This window comes from Amphimedon queenslandica, unplaced genomic scaffold (genome assembly GCF_000090795.2).
Source record: "Amphimedon queenslandica unplaced genomic scaffold, v1.1 AMPQUscaffold_13160, whole genome shotgun sequence".
NCBI classification, from domain to species: domain Eukaryota; kingdom Metazoa; phylum Porifera; class Demospongiae; order Haplosclerida; family Niphatidae; genus Amphimedon; species Amphimedon queenslandica.
Window position 1 is genome coordinate 12,550 of NW_003546604.1, and position 21,020 is coordinate 33,569.

The 21,020-nt window shown below is 34.7% G+C and overlaps 1 protein-coding gene across 1 annotated transcript; it reads right to left on the reverse strand.

Moving 5' to 3' along the window:
* Window positions 1–20: 20 nt before the first annotated feature.
* LOC109584837 (ectopic P granules protein 5 homolog) lies at window positions 21–20,682 on the reverse strand. The gene is made up of 30 exons (XM_020000731.1): window positions 20,589–20,682; window positions 20,208–20,315; window positions 19,729–19,866; window positions 18,275–18,444; window positions 17,716–17,907; window positions 17,419–17,542; window positions 16,902–17,040; window positions 16,156–16,327; window positions 15,648–15,804; window positions 15,124–15,266; window positions 14,677–14,714; window positions 14,500–14,615; window positions 13,931–14,125; window positions 13,429–13,560; window positions 13,034–13,115; window positions 12,431–12,597; window positions 9,385–9,514; window positions 8,547–8,628; window positions 8,355–8,449; window positions 7,746–7,912; window positions 7,376–7,470; window positions 4,615–4,705; window positions 4,496–4,560; window positions 4,268–4,357; window positions 4,123–4,186; window positions 3,800–3,944; window positions 2,838–3,011; window positions 2,168–2,492; window positions 1,380–1,583; window positions 21–483 (listed from the first exon to the last, which is right to left on the reverse strand). Exons 2-30 carry the CDS (start codon window positions 20,250–20,252, stop codon window positions 114–116), a joined length of 4,107 nt encoding a protein of 1,368 aa, XP_019856290.1. The 5' UTR covers window positions 20,253–20,315; window positions 20,589–20,682; the 3' UTR covers window positions 21–113.
* Between the last annotated feature and the right edge of the window lie 338 nt (window positions 20,683–21,020).

Consider the following 21,020-nt stretch of genomic DNA (forward strand, 5'->3'; position numbering starts at 1 on the left):
ATTCAATTGCACAGCAAAAATTACAAATTATAATAATTATTATAAAAAATGAAAGCACATTATACTATTATAATAATAATAATAAATTTCTCTCAGACACGCACAATCTCACACTATGTCTGAGCCACTCTGAGCGAGTCCAGTGATCTCTCAGAAGAATATAAATTAATAACAAGATATACAAACAACTGTTGAATGTTCATTAAATTGCACTGCAAGTCATTAATCATATCCAGCGAGTAGCTGATGTAGTCTCTCAAGTGAAGATATGACTTATTGCTAAGGAGCGATTCTAAACTTGCAGATGCTTGATCTGCTTGTTTGGTGGCCATTGCAACAGAAGCAAAGCCAGTAACGTAACGCATTGGGTCTTTGATGTGGCCCGGAGCTCCAGGGGAGAGACGAGGGTGGACAGATTGAGAGGTGTCCAGAGGTAGCTGTGTGTGGATGAATGTGGCAAGTACCCGTGATATTAATCTGAACCTGTAATGAGAAAAAATGACCTTAATATTATAGTCCATTCAAATTTCCTACTTCAAATTAATTTATCAATTAAGATAACACACAAAGTGTAATGCCAAATTTGATTTGAATCAGCTCAAGCTCAAATAAAAATGGAGGATTCTCTCCATGGTCAATTTTGGCAAAATTTGGCCAAACACCCTCTTCAAGATTTTTAGTTTGATTTTTGAGGAACTTAAAAATTCATAAAAAATCCAATTTTGATCGGAATCAACTCAAACTTTCTACATAACATATGTACATGTATATGCATCAGAATAAATTATAAAAATGGAGAATTCTCTCCTTGTCAATTTTGATGAAATTCGGCCAGAGACACTGTACTATAGTACAGGTGCTTTGGCTCAATTTTTGAGCAACTTAAAAAATTCGTAAAAAATCCAATTTTGATCAGAATCAGTTTAAACTTTCTACATAACATATGTACATGTATATGCATCAGAAAAAATACAAAAATGGAGAATTCTCTCCTTGTCAATTTTGATGAAATTTGGCCCAAGACCCTGTACTATAGTACAGGGACTTTGGCCAGATTTTTGACAAACTTTAAAATTCATAAAAATCCCAAGTTTGATTAAAATCAGCTCAAAATTTCTACGCAACATAAATACATGTATATGCATCAAAAAATTGGAATAAAAATAAAAAATTCTTTTCTAGCCATTTTTGTCAAAATATCTTATAGTTTTTAACCAAATCTTTAAACCCAATTTTATAACAGAATTCTCTTACAGCAAATAATTGTAAAAAGCATGTAATTATGGCTTGGCATTAAAAATGAACACTTCAAAATACTTTCTGTTGAAGAACTGTGACATGTATATGTACATGTACATGTACTGCATGTATACACTTACTCAAGACTATAAATTGATTTTTTTCCTAGTCCAATTGCTCCCAGAAGTCCTTCAGTTGCCTTATCTTCACCAAAACGCTGTAACGTGTTAGCTAGACTTGTAAATTGATTTATAGCTGGGTTAATGTTACCAAATGAGATCTGACGTAGGGAAAGGTTTAATATCTTATCCCAAATAACAAACATCTTGTGTTCTTCATTAGGCCTTGGGAGAGAGAGAGAGAGAGAGATAGGGAGAGAGAGAATAGAAGGGAAAAAAAGAGCAAGGAGGGGGGAGGGGGAGAAGAGTGGGAAAATAAGACAAAGAAAGGGGGTAAGAGAGAGAGAGGGGGAGTAAGAGAGAGGGAGAGAAAAAGGAAGGGATAAAATTACGAATCCAAACAAACATTATACAACAAGGCAACTTGTGAATATACATAATTAGGATTGCATGGATGCTGCACTCAATTGCACTCCCGACTGGTAATCATTCCCTTAGACTCTAGACACAAACAAAATTAGTGCCCAAAGCCACACAAACTAGCTAAGAGTGTGACATTGCAAATTCATTTCGTTCAATTACAATACCTACAGTTCACTTTTAATTGCATGCGTATGCTAATATTCTATATTTTTGATGCATAGGTGGGCTCCTCTACATGTACGTATGTACATCTAGCACTTAATACTTTTTTCTTTCATCAAGTTGAACCATTTGTATTAAAGATCCCTCACTAATTTCACTATAATCAATCACAATTTAAAATCAGACTCAATCGAAACAGTAAAGTAATGATGATCTTGACTTACTTTGGTTTGAGTGAAGAGCAAGATTGGACCATTTTAGTTAAAATTTCTAACTCCTCTTCCAAGCTACTGCATCTCTGTAACTGATTCAAGAGCCTTGTATTAAGACAATAACAAGCAAACTGCTGGACGCAGACAGTGTAGAACTCGTGAGCTGCAGTATCAGGAATAGAGAGAGAGGAGGAGAGGTGAGTCCAGCCATAACCGTCCATTTTGGCTGGTAGCTGAAGCGTAGTCTCTTTGACTGGGGGATAGTGCTTGAAATAAACTGTAATGACAATCTCAACTAGTTTCACCATTAGGGGTATTGAGACTATTGTACGACTGGCTGTGGGGGAGAGTAAGAAAGAGGGAAAGAAAGAGAAAGAGGGGGAAAGGGAGAGTAGGGGAGAAAGAGAGGGGGAGAAGGTAAAGGAGAGAGAGAATATAGAGTGGGAGAGAGAGGGGGGGGGGTAAAGAGAAAGAGGAAGGAGAAAAAAAGAAGAAAATGGTGGAAGGAGAAAGGAGCAGGAGAGAGAATACAAAGGGGGAAAGAGAGAAAGAAAGGGGAGAGGGGGGGAGAAGAAGTGAGAAGAAGTATTACAGAACACAATAGGGTAATGTACATGTACATGCATGTACAAGTGCACTAGCCACAAATTAAATGAATTGATAATTAAATAATGGTGATTACCAGCTGTTATGGTGGGTAAGTGAAGGCGTGAGGCGTTAGGCAGTTGATCAAGACAATCAGTGACATGAGATATCAGATTTGATATGAACTGATCAGACGGATGACACGTGTTAAACATATTGATCATCTCTTGTAATAAGATCACTGGATTCATGGTACTCAGGGACTCCGGTTCTGTAAATAAAAATAGAAAATATAATATAAATAAAGTCTAAATTAATGCAACATTAAACACAAAGGGTTTCCCACGGGATTTTGACACAGTGCTCATGTTAGCTTCTCGTCAGTTGATAGTTAAGTTGCTCAAAGACCTGTACTACATATTGACAAAAATCATTAGGAAACAATTCTTCATTTTAATAATTTTTTCTGATATATATACATGTCCTTATGTTGTATTTTAACTTTGCGCTGTATCCGGTTCAATTTGGATTTTCTCTAAATTTTTAGGGTTGCTAAAAATTGGGCGAATGACCAAAGGCTATAGCCTTTGGTACTTGGCCAAATTTCGTCAAAAATGGCTTGAAGAGAATTCTCTATTTTAATATTTTTTTCAGATACATATACATGTACTTATGTTGTGTATCAAGTTTGAGCCGATTCCAAGGAAAATTGGGTTTTTCATGAATTAAAAAATTGCTCTAAATGCCATGTACTGTATTGTAGTGCTTGTCAGCTCATGAAGCTCATGCTGTTTAGCTCACTTAGCATGCTTTGTGGGAAACCCTACATATACATGTACACGTTAATGTAACTAATAAATATCAACTAAAATTAAAGAAAAACATTGAAAATTAGTAGAAGCAAACTTCAAAAGCACCAAAAAGCTAAAATATTTGTACATTTCAAAAGTGGCTTTAAGGTATAGCAAATTAACATTAAAAAATAATTTTAAAAATGGATATAAGTATTGCAAAGATTTTGAGGTAATTTCAACCCCGGAGGGCCCCCCACATTCTTACCAAATACAACAGTATCAATGAGTGTGTGCATCATGAATGAGACAATATCAGAATATGATGAGGTGTGGGTCTCCTTGTGCTGGCTCGAGGTTGAAATGATTTCAACTAACATACGCATGTAAGAATAACGCTTATCCCAACCATCCTAGGGGAGAAAGGGAGGGAAAGAGAGAGAGAGAGAGGGAGGGAGGAAGGGAGGGAGGGGGAGAGAGAGGAGGGAGGGAAAGAAAAAGAGACGGAAAGGAATGAAAAAGAGACGGAAAGGAATGAAAAAGAGACGGAAAGATGGAGGAAAGAGTTAAATAATAAATCCTGTGACATACTTTATGAAGTGTCAATGGTTTAGAGGTACTGTTGAGAGGGAAACTACCAGCTGCCTTTAATAACCTAATAATAAACAAACAAAATAAACAATAAATAAACAATAAATAAACAATAAATAAAGGTGCATGTACTTAAATGTACTACCTTAATGCTAATGATAAAGAAGACCCAGCTTGTAGTATTGATGAAGGAGTACAGTTGTTCTTCTGCCATTCTAATATATCCTGATATGTTCTAGAAAAAGAAGGAGAGAGAGGGGGGAGGGGACAGGGAGAGAGATAAAGGGGAGAGAGAGAGAGAGGGAGAGAGAAAGAGGGAGAAAGAGAGAGGGAGAGAGAGAGAATATGACTGAAAGTTAGTAGAAAGGCTAACTTTAAATCAATGTAATGAAAATCAAATGATTTTGCATCAGAAATCAGTTGAGGCACATGAGAATCCTAACAATAAATAAATTATAGTTAAATAAATAAATAATATTTTTTTCTGATTACTTTATTATTCATGATCTCAGGCTCAGCAGCTAACATTACTAGCAATTGCAAGAAAGTGATATGGAAATGGACGGAGAGAGAAAGATCAGAACTACAAAACAAAAAATAAATAAAAAATACATTGCAAATATATGAAAAGACCGTGTACATTGTAGCCTCTTTATTAAGGACACCATTGGGCCCACACTACCTGTCCTTAATACATGTACAGTGTAGCCTCTTTATTAAGGACACCATTGGGCCCACACTACCTGTCCTTAATACATGTACAGTGTAGCCTCTTTATTAAGGACACCATTGGGCCCACACTACCTGTCCTTAATACATGTACAGTGTAGCCTCTTTATTAAGGACACCATTGGGCCCACACTACCTGCCCTTAATACATGTACAGTGTAGCCTCTTTATTAAGGACACCATTGGGCCCACACTACCTGTCCTTAGTAGAGGTATGACATACTTTGTATAGTTAAAGTCATTTTGAATAAGAGAGTTTAGTTTGCCAGTTTAGGTAAGGACATTATGATATTCCTTGTTGTTCTACAACATAATCTTCACTGATAACATAAACTTAAATATTAATTTCAATGGGAACAAGGCTACAAGCAATTTGTGGCTTTCTTTGTGTTGCATTAGATATACACCTCAAATGATATTCATAATCCCTTGGTCTACCGCATCAAGGTTATGAATATCATTTATTTGGCAAGCCAGTTGGACCCACTATAGCCTTATCATGTTATCACAGCTTAAAAGGGAGCTGGCTTCCATTACAATATCAAATGGAAATGATTGCAATAGATATACTGGAAGGTATAGAAATGCTATTGTTCATTTTGAAGGATTTTGGCTGTATCAGCATCCCAACATACCTATTATTAGCCTTTGTAATTTACCTTATCACTTCCATCATACATGCTAGAACACGTGACTATCCATTCAGTGAGATCATTCTGATCCAACTGATTATTAATTTAATACCATTGTCTTTACAATGGATAATGTATGCACTGTATTTAAAGTACGAAATTGAAACAAATATGAGTGCAATGACTGCAATATGGATACTGCTAGGTTTTAAAATGATATCCCACATTTTGAAGAAATTTGACTACATCAGTACCAATACATACCTAAAAATAGCTGTTGCAATTGTCCTTATCAGTTTCGTGATAGAGACTAATACAAGCAGAGTGGTTAGTACAAGTAAAAATGCTAGTCCAAGTGCCTATGTATTCAGTGACATCATTCTGATCAAACTGAGTGATCATTTATACCCATTGCTTTTTCAATGGATGATGTACACACTCTATACCAGCGAATACAATTAAAATTTTAAACTACACGTACATAGATTTCTATAAAGTATGGAAATCAAAGCTACATGTACATAGATTTCTATAAACTATCGAAATCAAAACTACGCGTACATAGATTTCTATAAAGTATGGAAATCAAAACTACACGTACATAGATTTCTATAAACTATCGAAATCAAAACTACACGTACATAGATTTCTATAAAGTATGGAAATCAAAACTACGCGTACATAGATTTCTATAAACTATCGAAATCAAAACTACACGTACATAGATTTCTATAAAGTATGGAAATCAAAACTACACGTACATAGATTTCTATAAACTATCGAAATCAAAACTACACGTACATAGATTTCTATAAAGTATGGAAATCAAAACTACGCGTACATAGATTTCTATAAACTATCGAAATCAAAACTACACGTACATAGATTTCTATAAAGTATGGAAATCAAAACTACACGTACATAGATTTCTATAAAGTATGGAAATCAAAACTACGCGTACATAGATTTCTATAAAGTATGGAAATCAAAACTACGCGTACATAAATTTCTATAAACTATGGAAATCAAAACTACGCGTACATAGATTTTTATAAAGTATGGAAATCAAAACTACGCGTACATAGATTTTTATAAAGTATGGAAATCAAAACTACGCGTACATAGATTTCTATAAACTATGGAAATCAAAACTACGCGTACATAGATTTTTATAAAGTATGGAAATCAAAACTACGCGTACATAGATTTCTATAAACTATGGAAATCAAAACTACGCGTACATAGATTTCTATAAACTATCAAAATCAAAACTACACGTACATAGATTTTTATAAAGTATGGAAATCAAAACTACGCATACATAGATTTCTATAAACTATCGAAATCAAAACTACACGTACATAGATTTCTATAAAAGTATGGAAATTAAGGATATTGGGTATAGGGTGTGTACACAGGTTGGGCCTTGTAGCAGAGCAGTATATCTATTGCATCATTTTTTTGGCTGCCATCCTCTCGTTACTGGAGATAACAGCCTTTTTTATTCATAATTAAACAATAATAATGACACACACATTACATTACATACACAATAACCTTATCAATACTGTGATCTATGAAAGGGGAAGTGCACATGTAAATGTACATGTATACATGTACTTCAATTATGTATGCGTTGCTTATCATATACACATGGGTAAACACTATCCATACTTGTTCGTGAATTGTGGCTTATTTGATGTACATGTATAACATGTACTGTGGGTAACTTTGTACATTTACAATCGAGGACATTATTAAATGTCCTCAATATAAAGGTGTCCTAATTATAGAGGTCACACTGTACATACAATGGATACAGTATGGATAATGAACACGAGAAATCATCACTTATACATTACATGTATAACTTGAACAACATATGTACATACCTGTATTGCTTTGCTATTTCCTTCCAATTAAACGAGGGAAATATTCCACCCAGGAACACAAAACACATTTGTGATACTTCTTTGTTAATTTTCAACTGGATGAAATAATTTCATAATCAGGTTAAGAAATATAATTAATTACGATGTAAAGCAAACTTATTTGGTGACATTTAATCAAGGACGCCTTTCTCACCCCCACCTCTCTTTCGCTCTCTCTCTCCGTCTCTCTCTCTCTCTCTCTCTCCCTCCCTCCTTCCCTCCCTCCCTCCTTCCCTCCCTCCCTCCCTCCCTCCTTCCCTCCCTCCCTCCCTCCCTCCTTCCCTCCCTCTCTCTCTCTTCTCCTTCCCCCTCTCCCCCCTCTCTCTCTCACCTTAATCATCAAGTCCATTGCAGATAGGTCAGGTGCATATTGTTCCCATGGTAAAGATGTCAGGTGGGTGTGGTAGCACTCCAGTATGTGTAAAGGAGTGGCAGGTAGTGACAACTCGTTACAATAGAAGAACCACAAGAGGTGTAATGGACTACCACTTTCACTGTCTACAAGTATAGAGAGAGAGAGAAGTAGTGTTACATATTAATAAATGTGCAATATAATTTGGCCAGTATAACAGCGCTACAAATACTAGCTTTAAATTTGCTATAACTATATACTGTATTTTGCTGTTTGCTGTTCATCTTAAAAATGCACAATATAATTCCACGAAGCATTATAAGTGATGGGAGATTCAACAGTTCACGCTTACACCAGCAAAATTAAATTCCACATGCATTAAAATTTGCTACATGTATATTGGTACAAAATCATAAATATAGTTCCTACATATTTTTCTAACTCTACTGTATGTATTATAGGGACTAGCTACGTCGTACAATGTACATGTACATGTATCTTTTTAAAATAGTACGACACAAAATAATACTAATACAAATCATTACATTAATGTACATGAATGCATGAATACAAGAATATGTCACTTACTAGCAAATTTGCTCTGTAACAAGGAGACCAGTTGAACAAAGAGACGAAAACTCTCATCAAATGTGATGATCCTTTCTAATTTACAAGGAAATGTACTACAGATAGAGAGAGAGAGAGAGAGAGAGACAGAACGATAAAAACATCACTCATTCAACAATTAAGAGTGACTGTGTGTGTGTGTTAATGACATACACTTCATTGTTTTCTCCATTGAGTAGAGGTAGTATCCAAGCCCTGAATGCATCTATTATACTACGCCAGGCCTCAGTTAGTGCTAATAAATAAATAAATAAATAATAATACACTCTATATAGATATAAAATTTGTGGTGTCTCATTGACTATCAGTAATACTCAAGCCTTTTGATATCTGCCCTCAGTTAAAGCAGATATCTCAGACATTACATTGTACTATTATTATACATGTATCTTTGAATAAAAGCCTGTCTTAATTAAAAGACCTGGATCTACATCCATTGTATGTATATGCATATAAAGTATGCAAGTAAAAAAACCCTGAAATAGGAACCTGGGTGTGTACAAATTAAAGAAAGCCCACGCTTCAATTTGATCTTAAAACCACAAACATTACATTAGTGTTTTTACACAAGGCTTCCCACAGAGCATTCTAAGTGAGTTAAATACAGGAAGTACAGGGATTTTGGCCTGATTTTTGAAGTAACTTTAAATATTTGTAAAAAATCCAATTATGATTGGAATCAGTTTAAACTTTCCACAGAACATAAAAACATGTACATACATCAGAAAAAAATTATAAAATTGGAGAATTCTCTCCTAGTTAATTCTGGTGAAATTTGGCCTAAAGCCCTGCATGGAGTTAGGCTCAATTTTTGAGTAACATAATAAATCCAATTTTTATCAGAATTAGCAAAAATTTCCATATAGCACAATAAGATGCCTATGCAATAAAATTAATTATAAAAATAAAAAATTCTACTTTTAAGCAATTTTTGAAAAATTTTGTCAATTTTTGAGCAACTCTACATGTATTTTTACATGTACACACGTACCTCCTTGTATGGTATTGTTCTCTAGTTCTACACTGGTCAGTAGTTTATTGATTAACGATGTACAAAGCATCACAATGAACTGCAATATATGAGACACATAGTCTGATGTAACTAGCTCATATATTGTCTCCTAAAAAAGAATAAATAAATAAATAAATAAAAATAGCTGCAATAAATGGTACATTCAGCTCAAACTTTTAGATAAGTACATGTATATAACACAAAAACATGTACAGTATACATGCATATGCATCAGAAAATGTAATACAATAAAGAATTCTCTCCCAACCATTTTTCATAAAATTCATTAACCCTATATACTATATAGTACAGAGTGCTTTCTCAAATTTTCAAGCAACTTTAAATCAATAAAAATCCTGTTTTGATCGGAATCATCTCAAGCTTTTGACGTAACACAAAAACATGTATATCAACGTGTAATTAAAAAAACACACGTACATGTACATGTACGTGAAAATCTCGACCGCAAGTATGACACTCCATCGTGTTTGCTATGTGAGTAATTATTACTAATCAACCCACACCTAGTCTCACGTAACAGGGAATTAGACAGTATCTCTTTATGGAATTATCGAGTAATGGGAAAGAATTTGTTGATAAATACTTCAACTATTAGATTTCCATTAAAATGTACACGTGCAAATACATTTAATTAACTAATTATACATGTACATGTATTATGTAATGGGGGCCAGTCTGAGCAAGTCCCACATAGAATTTACTGAACATGTCTGTTTATACATGTATATGTACATGTACATGTACATATACAACGTACTACATGTACAGTACATGTAATCATGTCACACCTACATGTACATGTACTTAAGCATCAATCATTCAATACCATATATAGCGGGGAATTTTTGAGGGAGTTAAATTTAGTGAATTTGGCATTTTAATAGCCATTTGCCAAAATAAAAATTCAGTGTTTTGAGCCATTATCTATGGCACATACAGTAAGTAGCTACAAATTCACTAAATTAAAATTTGCCAATCACCAAAATTTAGCAATTCGTCAAATTTAACTCCCTCTAAAATTCCGGACTATATGGTACATAATGAGTAATAGAGTAATTTTTAGCAGCAAACTAAAGCAGGAAAGCTTTCAAGGGCTTCTCCAGCAGAAAGAAAAGAGTGAGCTCACAAGAACTAGTCTTTGGGAACAGTTCTCTTAATTAAAAAATACAAGACTAAAACCCTAAACCCTAAAACGACTGTTTCCCATTGTTCCTATTGTTCATAATGCTGGACTTACCAAAATACCAAAAAATATTCCATTACATAACATTGAAAAACATGTAATAAAAAATGCCTTGCATTAATGAATTTACACTGACTCTGTACATGTACATGTATAGGAGGCATAGATTAATTCACACAATACAGCTCATATAAGTACACAAAATGTTAGCCACAATCATGCAACCCACGATAGCTTCTACAAATAAAACTGCATATAAAGCATATAATATAATATAATATGCATATAATATGCCTAGCTATTGTATGTAGCAACAAAAGGATCACATAATTCAACTGGAACAATTTCTAAATGGGTTGCTACAACCCTCCTATAAATAATTTCTATGAATGATAATATTATGCACAGTAATATTCAACATGTTCATTGAAGTACAAGTAATTAAGAATGCCTTGAATTTACATTGTATATTGACTCAGTTGAGTACAGGTACTGTAGAAACTTTGTATCATAGCCCTTTACTCATTATAAGCATCTGCCAAAATGAAATCATCATAATAGCAATAGAGTTTATACAAGTACCCAAAGCAGTAACCACAATCTTGCAACCCACGATAGATTTTACAAAAAACACTGCATAAAGTTACAGCCTAGCTTTTACATAAGCATATCCTTTTGATGTACATTTCTACAAAAATTTTTGAATGGGTTGATACAACCCTGCTACAGTTAATTCATATAAATGATAATAATATTATGCATAATAAATTAGGAGGCTATATATAATGTACACTATGTATAATAACTTAGCATTATCATGCACTCAAGGGCTTTCCACACTGGTGAAAGTAATGTACATTAACGTGTATTAATCCTGTTCACAATTACAAAACACAAGACTAAAAACTCTTAAATGACTGCTTTTGCGACTTGTTTTTTTCAAGAACATAATGCTGGACTTACTAAAATACTGAGAAATAGTCTATACGTATATTACATAAAATTGAAGTACATGAAATTGTATTAAAAAATTTACACAATACAGTTTATACAAGCACACAAAGTGTTAGCCACAATCATGCAACCCACGATAGCTTTTACAAATAACACTGCATATAAAGCTTGAACCTAGCTATCTTACATACATGTATAGAATACATTGTTTTCCAACAATTTTTGAATGGGTTGACACAAGTACAACCCTGCTAGTTTATTAATGAATGATAATACTGTATAGTGGGTAGTGATGGGCGATTCCAGAAATTTGCATTCGATTCTGATTCTGAATACTTTTGAGACTGGAATCGAATACCGATTCTGAGTATTACATCTGCGCATGTGCAAAGCCACGTGGTATCAATTACAGCAATAAAAATGCAATAATGATGAATAATAATTGAGGTATTAACTACTGATTAATTAACTATTATTAATATTAAAGGGTGTGGTTTGATTCGGAATCGTTTCAAACGATTCCTACTTCTCTTTCGATACGAGTACGATTCCATTCGGAATCGAAGGATCGAATACTCCGGACTCAAAATCGCCCATCACTAATAGTGGGTTTATTCGAGGATAACAAATTTGCAGATTTTTGAAGATCCACGAAATTAAATTCCTTAAAAATCAATTTAATACGGTATAGGATGGCAGAAAAGTGGCAATTTGCGAAAATTATTATCCTCAAAATAAACCTGCTATACGGCATTGTGCACAATAAATTAGGAGCAGGAGGCTATATATATAATGTACACAGTGTATAATAACTTAGCATTATCATGTCCTTAAATGTGAATGGAGGCATGAAGAGTGTTCACATACTTTGGTGTAAAATCTTTTTTGAGTATAAAAGTTAGACAAATGTTGCAACGACTCTTGAAGGAGCTGTAGGCCCAGACGACAGGAATCATACTCAGTTGATAAAGAGGGCGTGGTCACTTTTGATAGCTCCTCCCAGCAGCGAGGGGAAATACCGCCAGTATCAGTCCCTAACATTGGATAAAAATTGACTCTCTCTCCTTCTCCCTCCCTCTCTTACTCTCTCCTCCCTCCTCTCTCCTCTCTTACTCTCTCCCTCCCTCCAGGTTTGCCAATGGGAGGGGGGCAAGTGGGGAAATTTGTCCTGCCCCCCCCATCAAAGTGGCCCCAAGCCTTAAGTTAACAGTAAACTATACTGTACTATTAGCCCTAAAAAGCCCAAAGGGTAGTACTTATACATCATACATGCATGTACATGTATTTTAATATTTTATTGCTGTTAATCGGGGGGTAAATTAAGTTAGTAGTGCCCCTATCATAGTTCAGATAACTTAATTGTAGCCTTGCCTCTCTCTCTATCTCCCTCTCTTTCTCTCTCTCCCTGCTCCTTCCCCCCTCTCTCACTCCATCCCTCTCTCTCTCCATCCCTCTCTCTCTCCCACTTACCATCAATAACCAGGTGTAATGCTTCATTGTATAACAATGGAAACTGATACTCTAACAATTTACTAAAATGAGACAAGTATCCCTAAAGTAGGAAAGAGGTAATAAGGTAGGGCAAGAGAAAGAATCTCAAAAATGGTAAAAATAATCCGCTGCCCTTCTATGAATTAAATACACAATAATTACACGTACATATACGTACATCCATGTACATGTATGTATGACAAAAATGTACAAGTAATTTGTCATCAGTAATGTAACACCTGAGCTTACACAATTATCTCAGGCCTTAGGTAGTACATGTATAAAAATACGCAGGCTGTACATGTACATGTACATGTACATACATAGACATGTATTTTATAATGTACTACATGTAAACAGGTATAATGTTATACCTCCAATAAAATCAGTAGATCATCGTCAGGCTCCCGCCCACAGTAAGATATTCCTTGAAAGATGTACTTGAGTAGTTGAGAGGAGTCTGGTAACGATGGAGAATAATCCGACAACCACTTAGGAATATTGAACTAGAGAGAGGGGAGAGAGGGGGGGGGGAAAGAAAATTATCCATTGTTCTAAAAATTAAACATTCCTATAAAATGAAAATATCTTTTTGCAGATTAAAGCATTTACATGTACATGTATATATAATCAAATAATTCTATTCATACTACATGTATAAGCTCCACATACATTTCTTATAATAAAGATTTTAAACACTAAACAGATGTTGTATGTACATGTACATGTACTATGCATACATGTACATGCAGCATAACAGAAATTTGAGCATATCCCTTTTAGAAGTTCTGTTCCATTGAACATGCAAGCTCAGAATAAAGGAAGTTAAAACTCTAGTTGAACTCTCTCAGTCTCATGGTAAATATGACTGCTCACTTTGGTGAGTGTAGAGAAAGCAATGGTAGGGCCTTCTTTGATGGCTACTTCCCTCACACTGACATACATTGAGATAAAGTCAGGAGGACAGAGATTGGGGTCAAAGAGAGGAGCAAGGATGTCACCCAGTGACCTCTGGGCTAACAATAACTGTAATATGGTCGCTGTCTGACTGGGGTCCCTGTGTATGAATTCCTAATGAGGAGAGAGGGAGGGGAGAGGGGGGAGAGAGAAATAGAGAAGGAGAAAAGGAAGATACACATTGTTGCAAAATGCTAGGAATATGAGATAAATGTCAAAAGTTGAAACCATTTCAACACATCATTATTATCATTACACTTTTATCACAGAAGACTACATAGCATAGTTCCTTGGCTGTAAAAATTCAAAAAATCTCTTATTCTACTACACCAAAGCTACATGTATATATAAATACAATATTGCCCCCTCAAGCAGTTATGAAGCATTTATGTACATGAACTGAATGATCAACCATCCTGAGTGATAATAATGTTTGAATGTTGGATATTCACCATAAATTGTACATGTGACAATATTAAATGATTTACTTGTCCCAGTATTTGTATGCATGATGAGAGGAACTGGCAGGTTGGTGGATACTGTTTTGTTTCTGATGTTATAAACTTTAACACTTCATAAAATAAAGAGACGCCGTTTGATAAAGCTAGGAAAGTAACAAATAAAAATTAAAAACATGACTAAGAGGGAGAGTGCTAACTGCTAACCTTCACTGTCATTACTTTCAGATAATTTTGATAGCTCTCTACAAATTAAAAAACAGTGAAAATTTAAATCCTCTGCTCCATAGAGTAAAAACTAGGGTTTCCAACAAGGCATACTGAGTAAGCTAAACAGCATGAGCTTCATGAACTATAATACAACACGTGGCATTTTAAGCAGGTTAACAATCTAAATTGGGATCAGCTCAAAGTTGATACACAACATAAAAACATAAATATGTATAAAAATTTATAAAAATGGAGAAATATCGCCTTGTGATTTTCATTAAAATACCCTGTGCTATAGTACAGGGTCTTTGGCCCAATTTTTGAGCAACTTGACAAAGCCAGATAACCACTATGCCAAAATCCTGTGGGAAACCCTGGTAACACTTGTACACATAAAATAATTGTAAATAAATACAAGTTTATAGTCAGTGCTGGTTAACCTACCCAACAACATGCTCAGTCCTTGCCACTGCTTTACACAAATCAAATGAGACTGGGCAGGAGAGGGCACTGAGTAGCTCCTTATGTTCCTGCCTGTTCTGGGGTACCCTCTGCTCCCAGTGAGGGTGGGGAGTCAACTCATTGAACTAGAGAAACAGAAATTATACATAGCTATACTGTTATAAATAGTATATCATTATTTGTATGAATGCATAAGATTGATGTCAATAGTATTACCATTATAAAAGCATACATAATGGTAGATTTACATTATAGCATTGTTTTAATGCTAAATTTTAAAACTTCTTAAGATTTTGAAAGATTTATAAGATCTGTGGATAATGAAATTCACAAAATTAATTGTTTGCAAATTTATGCAGTTCATTCGTAACATTTAATCCTAAAAAATCTTTCATACAATAATAATTTATGTACATGTACATGTAATAATTAATAACAATCCACAATAATACACATCAATAATACATGTACAATAATAGATGTATTTCACATGTACATGCACTTACTCTAAATACGATGGTAGCAGATCCAGTACATGCAGCTTTCTTATGACACGGAATACTAACATGAAACTGTCTGGGCTGGTTACTGTAGAGGTCAGGGATACCACTCATGTACTCAGAATCAAGAGCAACCATTGAATTGTATCTCTCACAATATGAACTTTAGAAAAGGAAAGGAGAGGGAGGAGGAGGGAGAGAGGGAGAGTGGGAGGGAGGGAGAGAGGGAGGGTGGGAGGGAGAGAGGGAGAGTGCGAGGGACGGAGAGAGAGAGAGAGAGAGAGACAGAGAGAGAAAAAGGAGACAGGAAGTAGCAATCAAGAGAGTATAATAAAAGGAAAGGGAGGGAAAACAGAGAAAACAGAAAAAATTAAAACAACATAAACAATACAGGTATAAGGTATAATAATGTGTAATTGTGTACATACATGTACATGAGTTTATTTAAATTTTAAGCATAAATTACAAGTGTAAACATTTCTTAATTTGTTATAATGTCGTTAGTATGTCCTACCTTCCTTGCTGCGCTATGAAGTTGATGTCAGCTACTACAGCAGAGAGAAGGTCAGGCTTGGAGAGGAGGATCCTTGTGGGTACGAGAGAGAACGGAGCAGGAGGGGATATGAAGGGAGGGGGAGGGGCAGGAGTGGATCTGTAACGTAACCTCTTCTCTATCCTTGCAGCAGCTGATGAATAATAATAATAATAACAAGAAAATGTAGTATCATGTACTGTATAGCACAAAAATTTGGAGGGACAAAAATTTGGCGAATTTGGCGAATAGAGTTTCATTCACAAAATTAAAACCGCCATTTTGAGCCTTTATACTCATGCTCAATGGCACGTGGCCACTAATTCGCCAAATTAAAATCCGCCAATAACCAAAATTTAGCAATTCGCCAAATTTTACTCCCTCCAAAATTTCTGGCTATACGGTATCAGAAAATGTAATAAATAGAAAAATCTCTCAGTACTATAGGCCATAGTACCATAGGCCATAGTCATTTGTCGAATTTTTGAGCAAACTTAAAAATTCTGTATAACATAAGCATTGTGTAAATTTGCTACTATCCCATAATATATGTACATGTATGCATTACATGTAAGTCACAATAGATAATACATGTACATGTAATTCATCTACCCACACATAATGTACAATAGTAATTTAACATACATGTACATGTACACGTACAATGTACATGTACGTCTATTTGTACATTTACATGTACATGTATACATATTGTCTTGTTGGCTCACCTGTGTCTGGGCTTTGCTCGTGTGACTCGGTTTGGCATGATAGTGCTTTCTGGTAGAGCTGGACTTGTTTCCATTCATCCAACATCACTTTAATGATATCCTCAATCTCCCAGAGTCTTAAGAACTCCACCCAATCACTCTACAATAAAACACAAATAAGTACACTGTACATGTACATGTACATCTATGAGAAATTGCAAATGTATATAAGCCTTAAGGTTACCTTTAAATACAGGTACTATTAATTGTGAATTTTGCCTTTGGGTTAAAAATCACAATTATTAATACATGCAACTATTAATTATGCCATATACATGTACATATAACTATCAGTAATAATTACTCAATTGCAAATTTTAATACCAACAAAATCTACCAGTCTACCACGTGCTAAAATCGTAAAAATTTAGTACCCGCAATTAAAAATCACTTTAAGGTAATATCTTGGTAATATTCACGTTTCGTCCTACTCTTTCTTCTCTCTCCCTCTCCCTCTCTCTCTCTCCCTCTCTCTAACTTGTTGTGTTTTGAACAGTTTAGAGAGTCTCTCTGGTTCATATTGGATTGGTAGTGAAGGCAGTGAGAGTGTCTCCTCGTGAAGTCTCGGCTCTTCCAACCACATCTGGAGCATCTGATAATAACTGGAGGAAAGAGAGAGAGGGAGAGGAAGAAACTTGAATATTATACATGTACACTAGTAATTTTATAATTTTGTAATTATATACTGTACAAAAACAGCTAGTCCATACAATATGAAATGTATTATTCTAAAATGAGATGTACATTCTGTACATGTACATGTACATATACTCACGATATTAATTTTGGTAATAGTTCTAATAGGAATATGTTTCCTTTTTCTTCTTCGTTGTCTCTTTTAATTGACTTCAGTTCCTCTTGAAGTGAGCGAAAGGATTTAGTGAGAGCCTTTCTCATGTTGCGTCGTATTCCTTGAGTCCGATTAGTAGAGAAGAACCTTAAACCTAAACTACCTCTCTCAGGCATGCTAGGGGAGAGGAAGGGGGAGAGGGAGGGGGAGAGGGAGGGGGAGAGAGGGAGGGGAGAGAGGGAGGGAGGGGGAGAGAGAGAGGGGGAGAGAGGGAGGGGGAGAGAGGGAGGGGGAGGGGGAGAGGGAGGGGGAGAGAGAGGGAGGGAGAGAGAGAGGGGAGAGAGGGAGAGGCAGAGAAGAGAAAAATAGCAATTACAGTATAGCTGGATAAGTTTATGGGACTTATATTTTGTGCTAATAAAGCAAAATTAATGTCCATTGTACAAGCATATAATGTACATGTATGCATGCTGTTTATGATAAACAGCAAACAAAAAAAATTAAATTCCAGGTAGCTGTTATCAATAGCTGTTATTACCGTTACCTTGCTGTGAAGATTGGTCTTTGTAGATAGAGTGTGAAATATCTCTGCCACACTAGAGGGTAGAGTATGAATGAAGTGTCCATGGAGCTGCAGAGGTCAGCCCAGCGGTATATACATAAATGATTGACATTGAATGATGAACCGGTATGACCAAGATCAGAGAGTGCTTTCTAGGAAAAAAAAAAAATAATAATGGAATCAGCTCAAACTTTGTACATAGCATAAGGACATCAATATGTATCAGAAAATGTATAAAATTTTGGGATGATTTCGAAGCCATTTTTTCAATAAAACCATGGGCTATAGTACAGGGTATTTTTCAGAATTTTGGCGTTTTCTTAAAATGGCCGTAACTTGATAAATTGAAGTCAGAATCAGCTCAAACTTTCTACACAGCATAAGGACATCAATATGCATCAGAAAATGTAATAAAATTTTGGGATGATTTCGGAGAATTTTTTTAGAAAAAACCATGGGCTATAGCCTTGGGTATTTTTCAAAAATTGGCCATTTTCTAAAAACGGCCATAACTTGAAAATTTTAAGTCGGAATCAACTCAAACTTTCTACATAGCATAAGGACATCAATATGTATCTAAAAATGTAATAAAATTTTGGGGTGATTTTGGAGCCATTTTTTAGAAAAAACCATGGGCTATAGTACAGTGTATTTTTCAGAATTTTGGCGTTTTCTTAAAATGGCCATAACTTGATAAATTGAAGTCGGAATCAGCTCAAACTTTCTACACAGCATAAGGACATCAATATGTATCAGAAAATGTAATAAAAATTTGGGATGATTTTGGAGCCATTTTTTGGATAAAACCATGGGCTATAGTACAGTGTATTTTTCAGAATTTGGCGTTTTCTTAAAATGTCCGTAACTTGATAAATTGAAGTTGGAATCAGCTCAAACTTTCTACACAGCATAAGGACATCAATATGTATCAGAAAATCTAATAAAAATTTGGGATGATTTCGGAGCCATTTTTTGGATAAAACCATGAGCCATTTTTTGGATAAAACCATGGGCTATAGCCTAAATTTGCTTTTTTCAAAAATTGGCCTGTTCCTTAAAATGCTTATAACTGGAAAAATATTTGTCGGAATCAGCTCAAACTTTCTACATAGCATAAGGACATCAATATGTATCAGAAAATGTAATAAAATTTTGGGGTGATTTCGGAGCCATTTTTTGAGTAAAACCATGGGCTATAGTACAGGGTAATTTTCAGAATTTTGGCATTTTCTTAAAATGGCCGTAACTTGATAAATTGAAGTCGGAATCAGCTCAAACTTTCTACATAGCATAAGGACATCAATATGTATCAGAAAATGTGTACAAACATGTAGTACAAGATGCTTTGTCAAAAGTTTGAGCTGACTCTGATTAGAATACTATAGTCAATTAGTACATGTACTTAGTACAATCATCATCATTATTTTTTAATTTACTTTTAATGCGTTATCAATTGATATTTTTTGATCTTTTTTTAGTAGTTTAAGTAATGATATCCAGACTCCTTCCTGCTCCTCAAACTGTTCCTCAGCTAACAAACAGTAATAAGACAACCAAGGATACTCTGAACTATCCTATAAGCAAAATAATATGAACAACAACAATAATAATAACAACAACAACAACAACAATAATAACAACAACAACAACAATAATAATAATAATAATAATAATATTGATGGTAATAACAATGCTGTATGTTTAAAAGGTTAATTGTAGCATTTAAATTTAATTTTTAATTAATCGTTTAATTATACAGCAAATTAATGTACTGTAGCTATAGCCTGTATATTATATGATAGCTGTTCTTTTTTAAAATCATGACCATTTTATTACAACAAACAAACAAAAAAGAAATAATAATAATATTAATATTAATAATAACAAATGCTATTATTTAGTTTTTATAACTCACAATGGTATTAAATAAAGATGGTGGGCCTCCTTCCTGTCCAACCATTGATAAAACTGATGACGTAACTGATGATAACAACCTCTTGTTGGGCTGGAAGGGTTTAAGAAACTGAGAGAGAGAGAGAGATAGCCAAATTTTAGCATATTTCCATTTTTGCTTCGTCCCAAAAATTAAAAAAATTTACGCCACGTGGTGCAGTTTACAAGATATTTGCAGAAATTTTATTAAGTGAAATCTTAAAAATACAAGATTCGCAAAAAATTTAGCAACTTAAAAATATCCCAGTACATGTACATGGTACATGACATGACATGTACGTGTACACTGCAAATTAAGGTACCAAGAGTAAGAGGTAAGTTACATGTACATGTACATACTTACCTTGTATTGTTCTAGTAGTTTTTCTATTAATATCTTTCTTTAAATTGTCACGAACTGTCGAAACGATACACAAATTATTTAAAACATACAACACATTGGGTTGCCTGGAAAAATAAAAATAAAATATAAATAATAATAATACTAATAATAATGACAATAATAAAATACAAGAACTTCATTACCGAAGCCATGATGGTATGGTAAAGAGGACATCTAGCCAAAATATGAATATTAATTCTGACTGTGAAGTATTGATACAATTAACCTGACTCTATAATGTAGAGGGGGAGGGACAGAGAAAGAGAGAGAGAGAGGAGAGCAGGGGGTAGAGAAAGAGGAGGAGGAGAGAGAGAGAGGGGGAGAGAGAGGGGGGAGAGAGAGACAGAGAAATAAAGTAAAGAGAGAGTTCCAGGACTCACTGTTATCATGGCC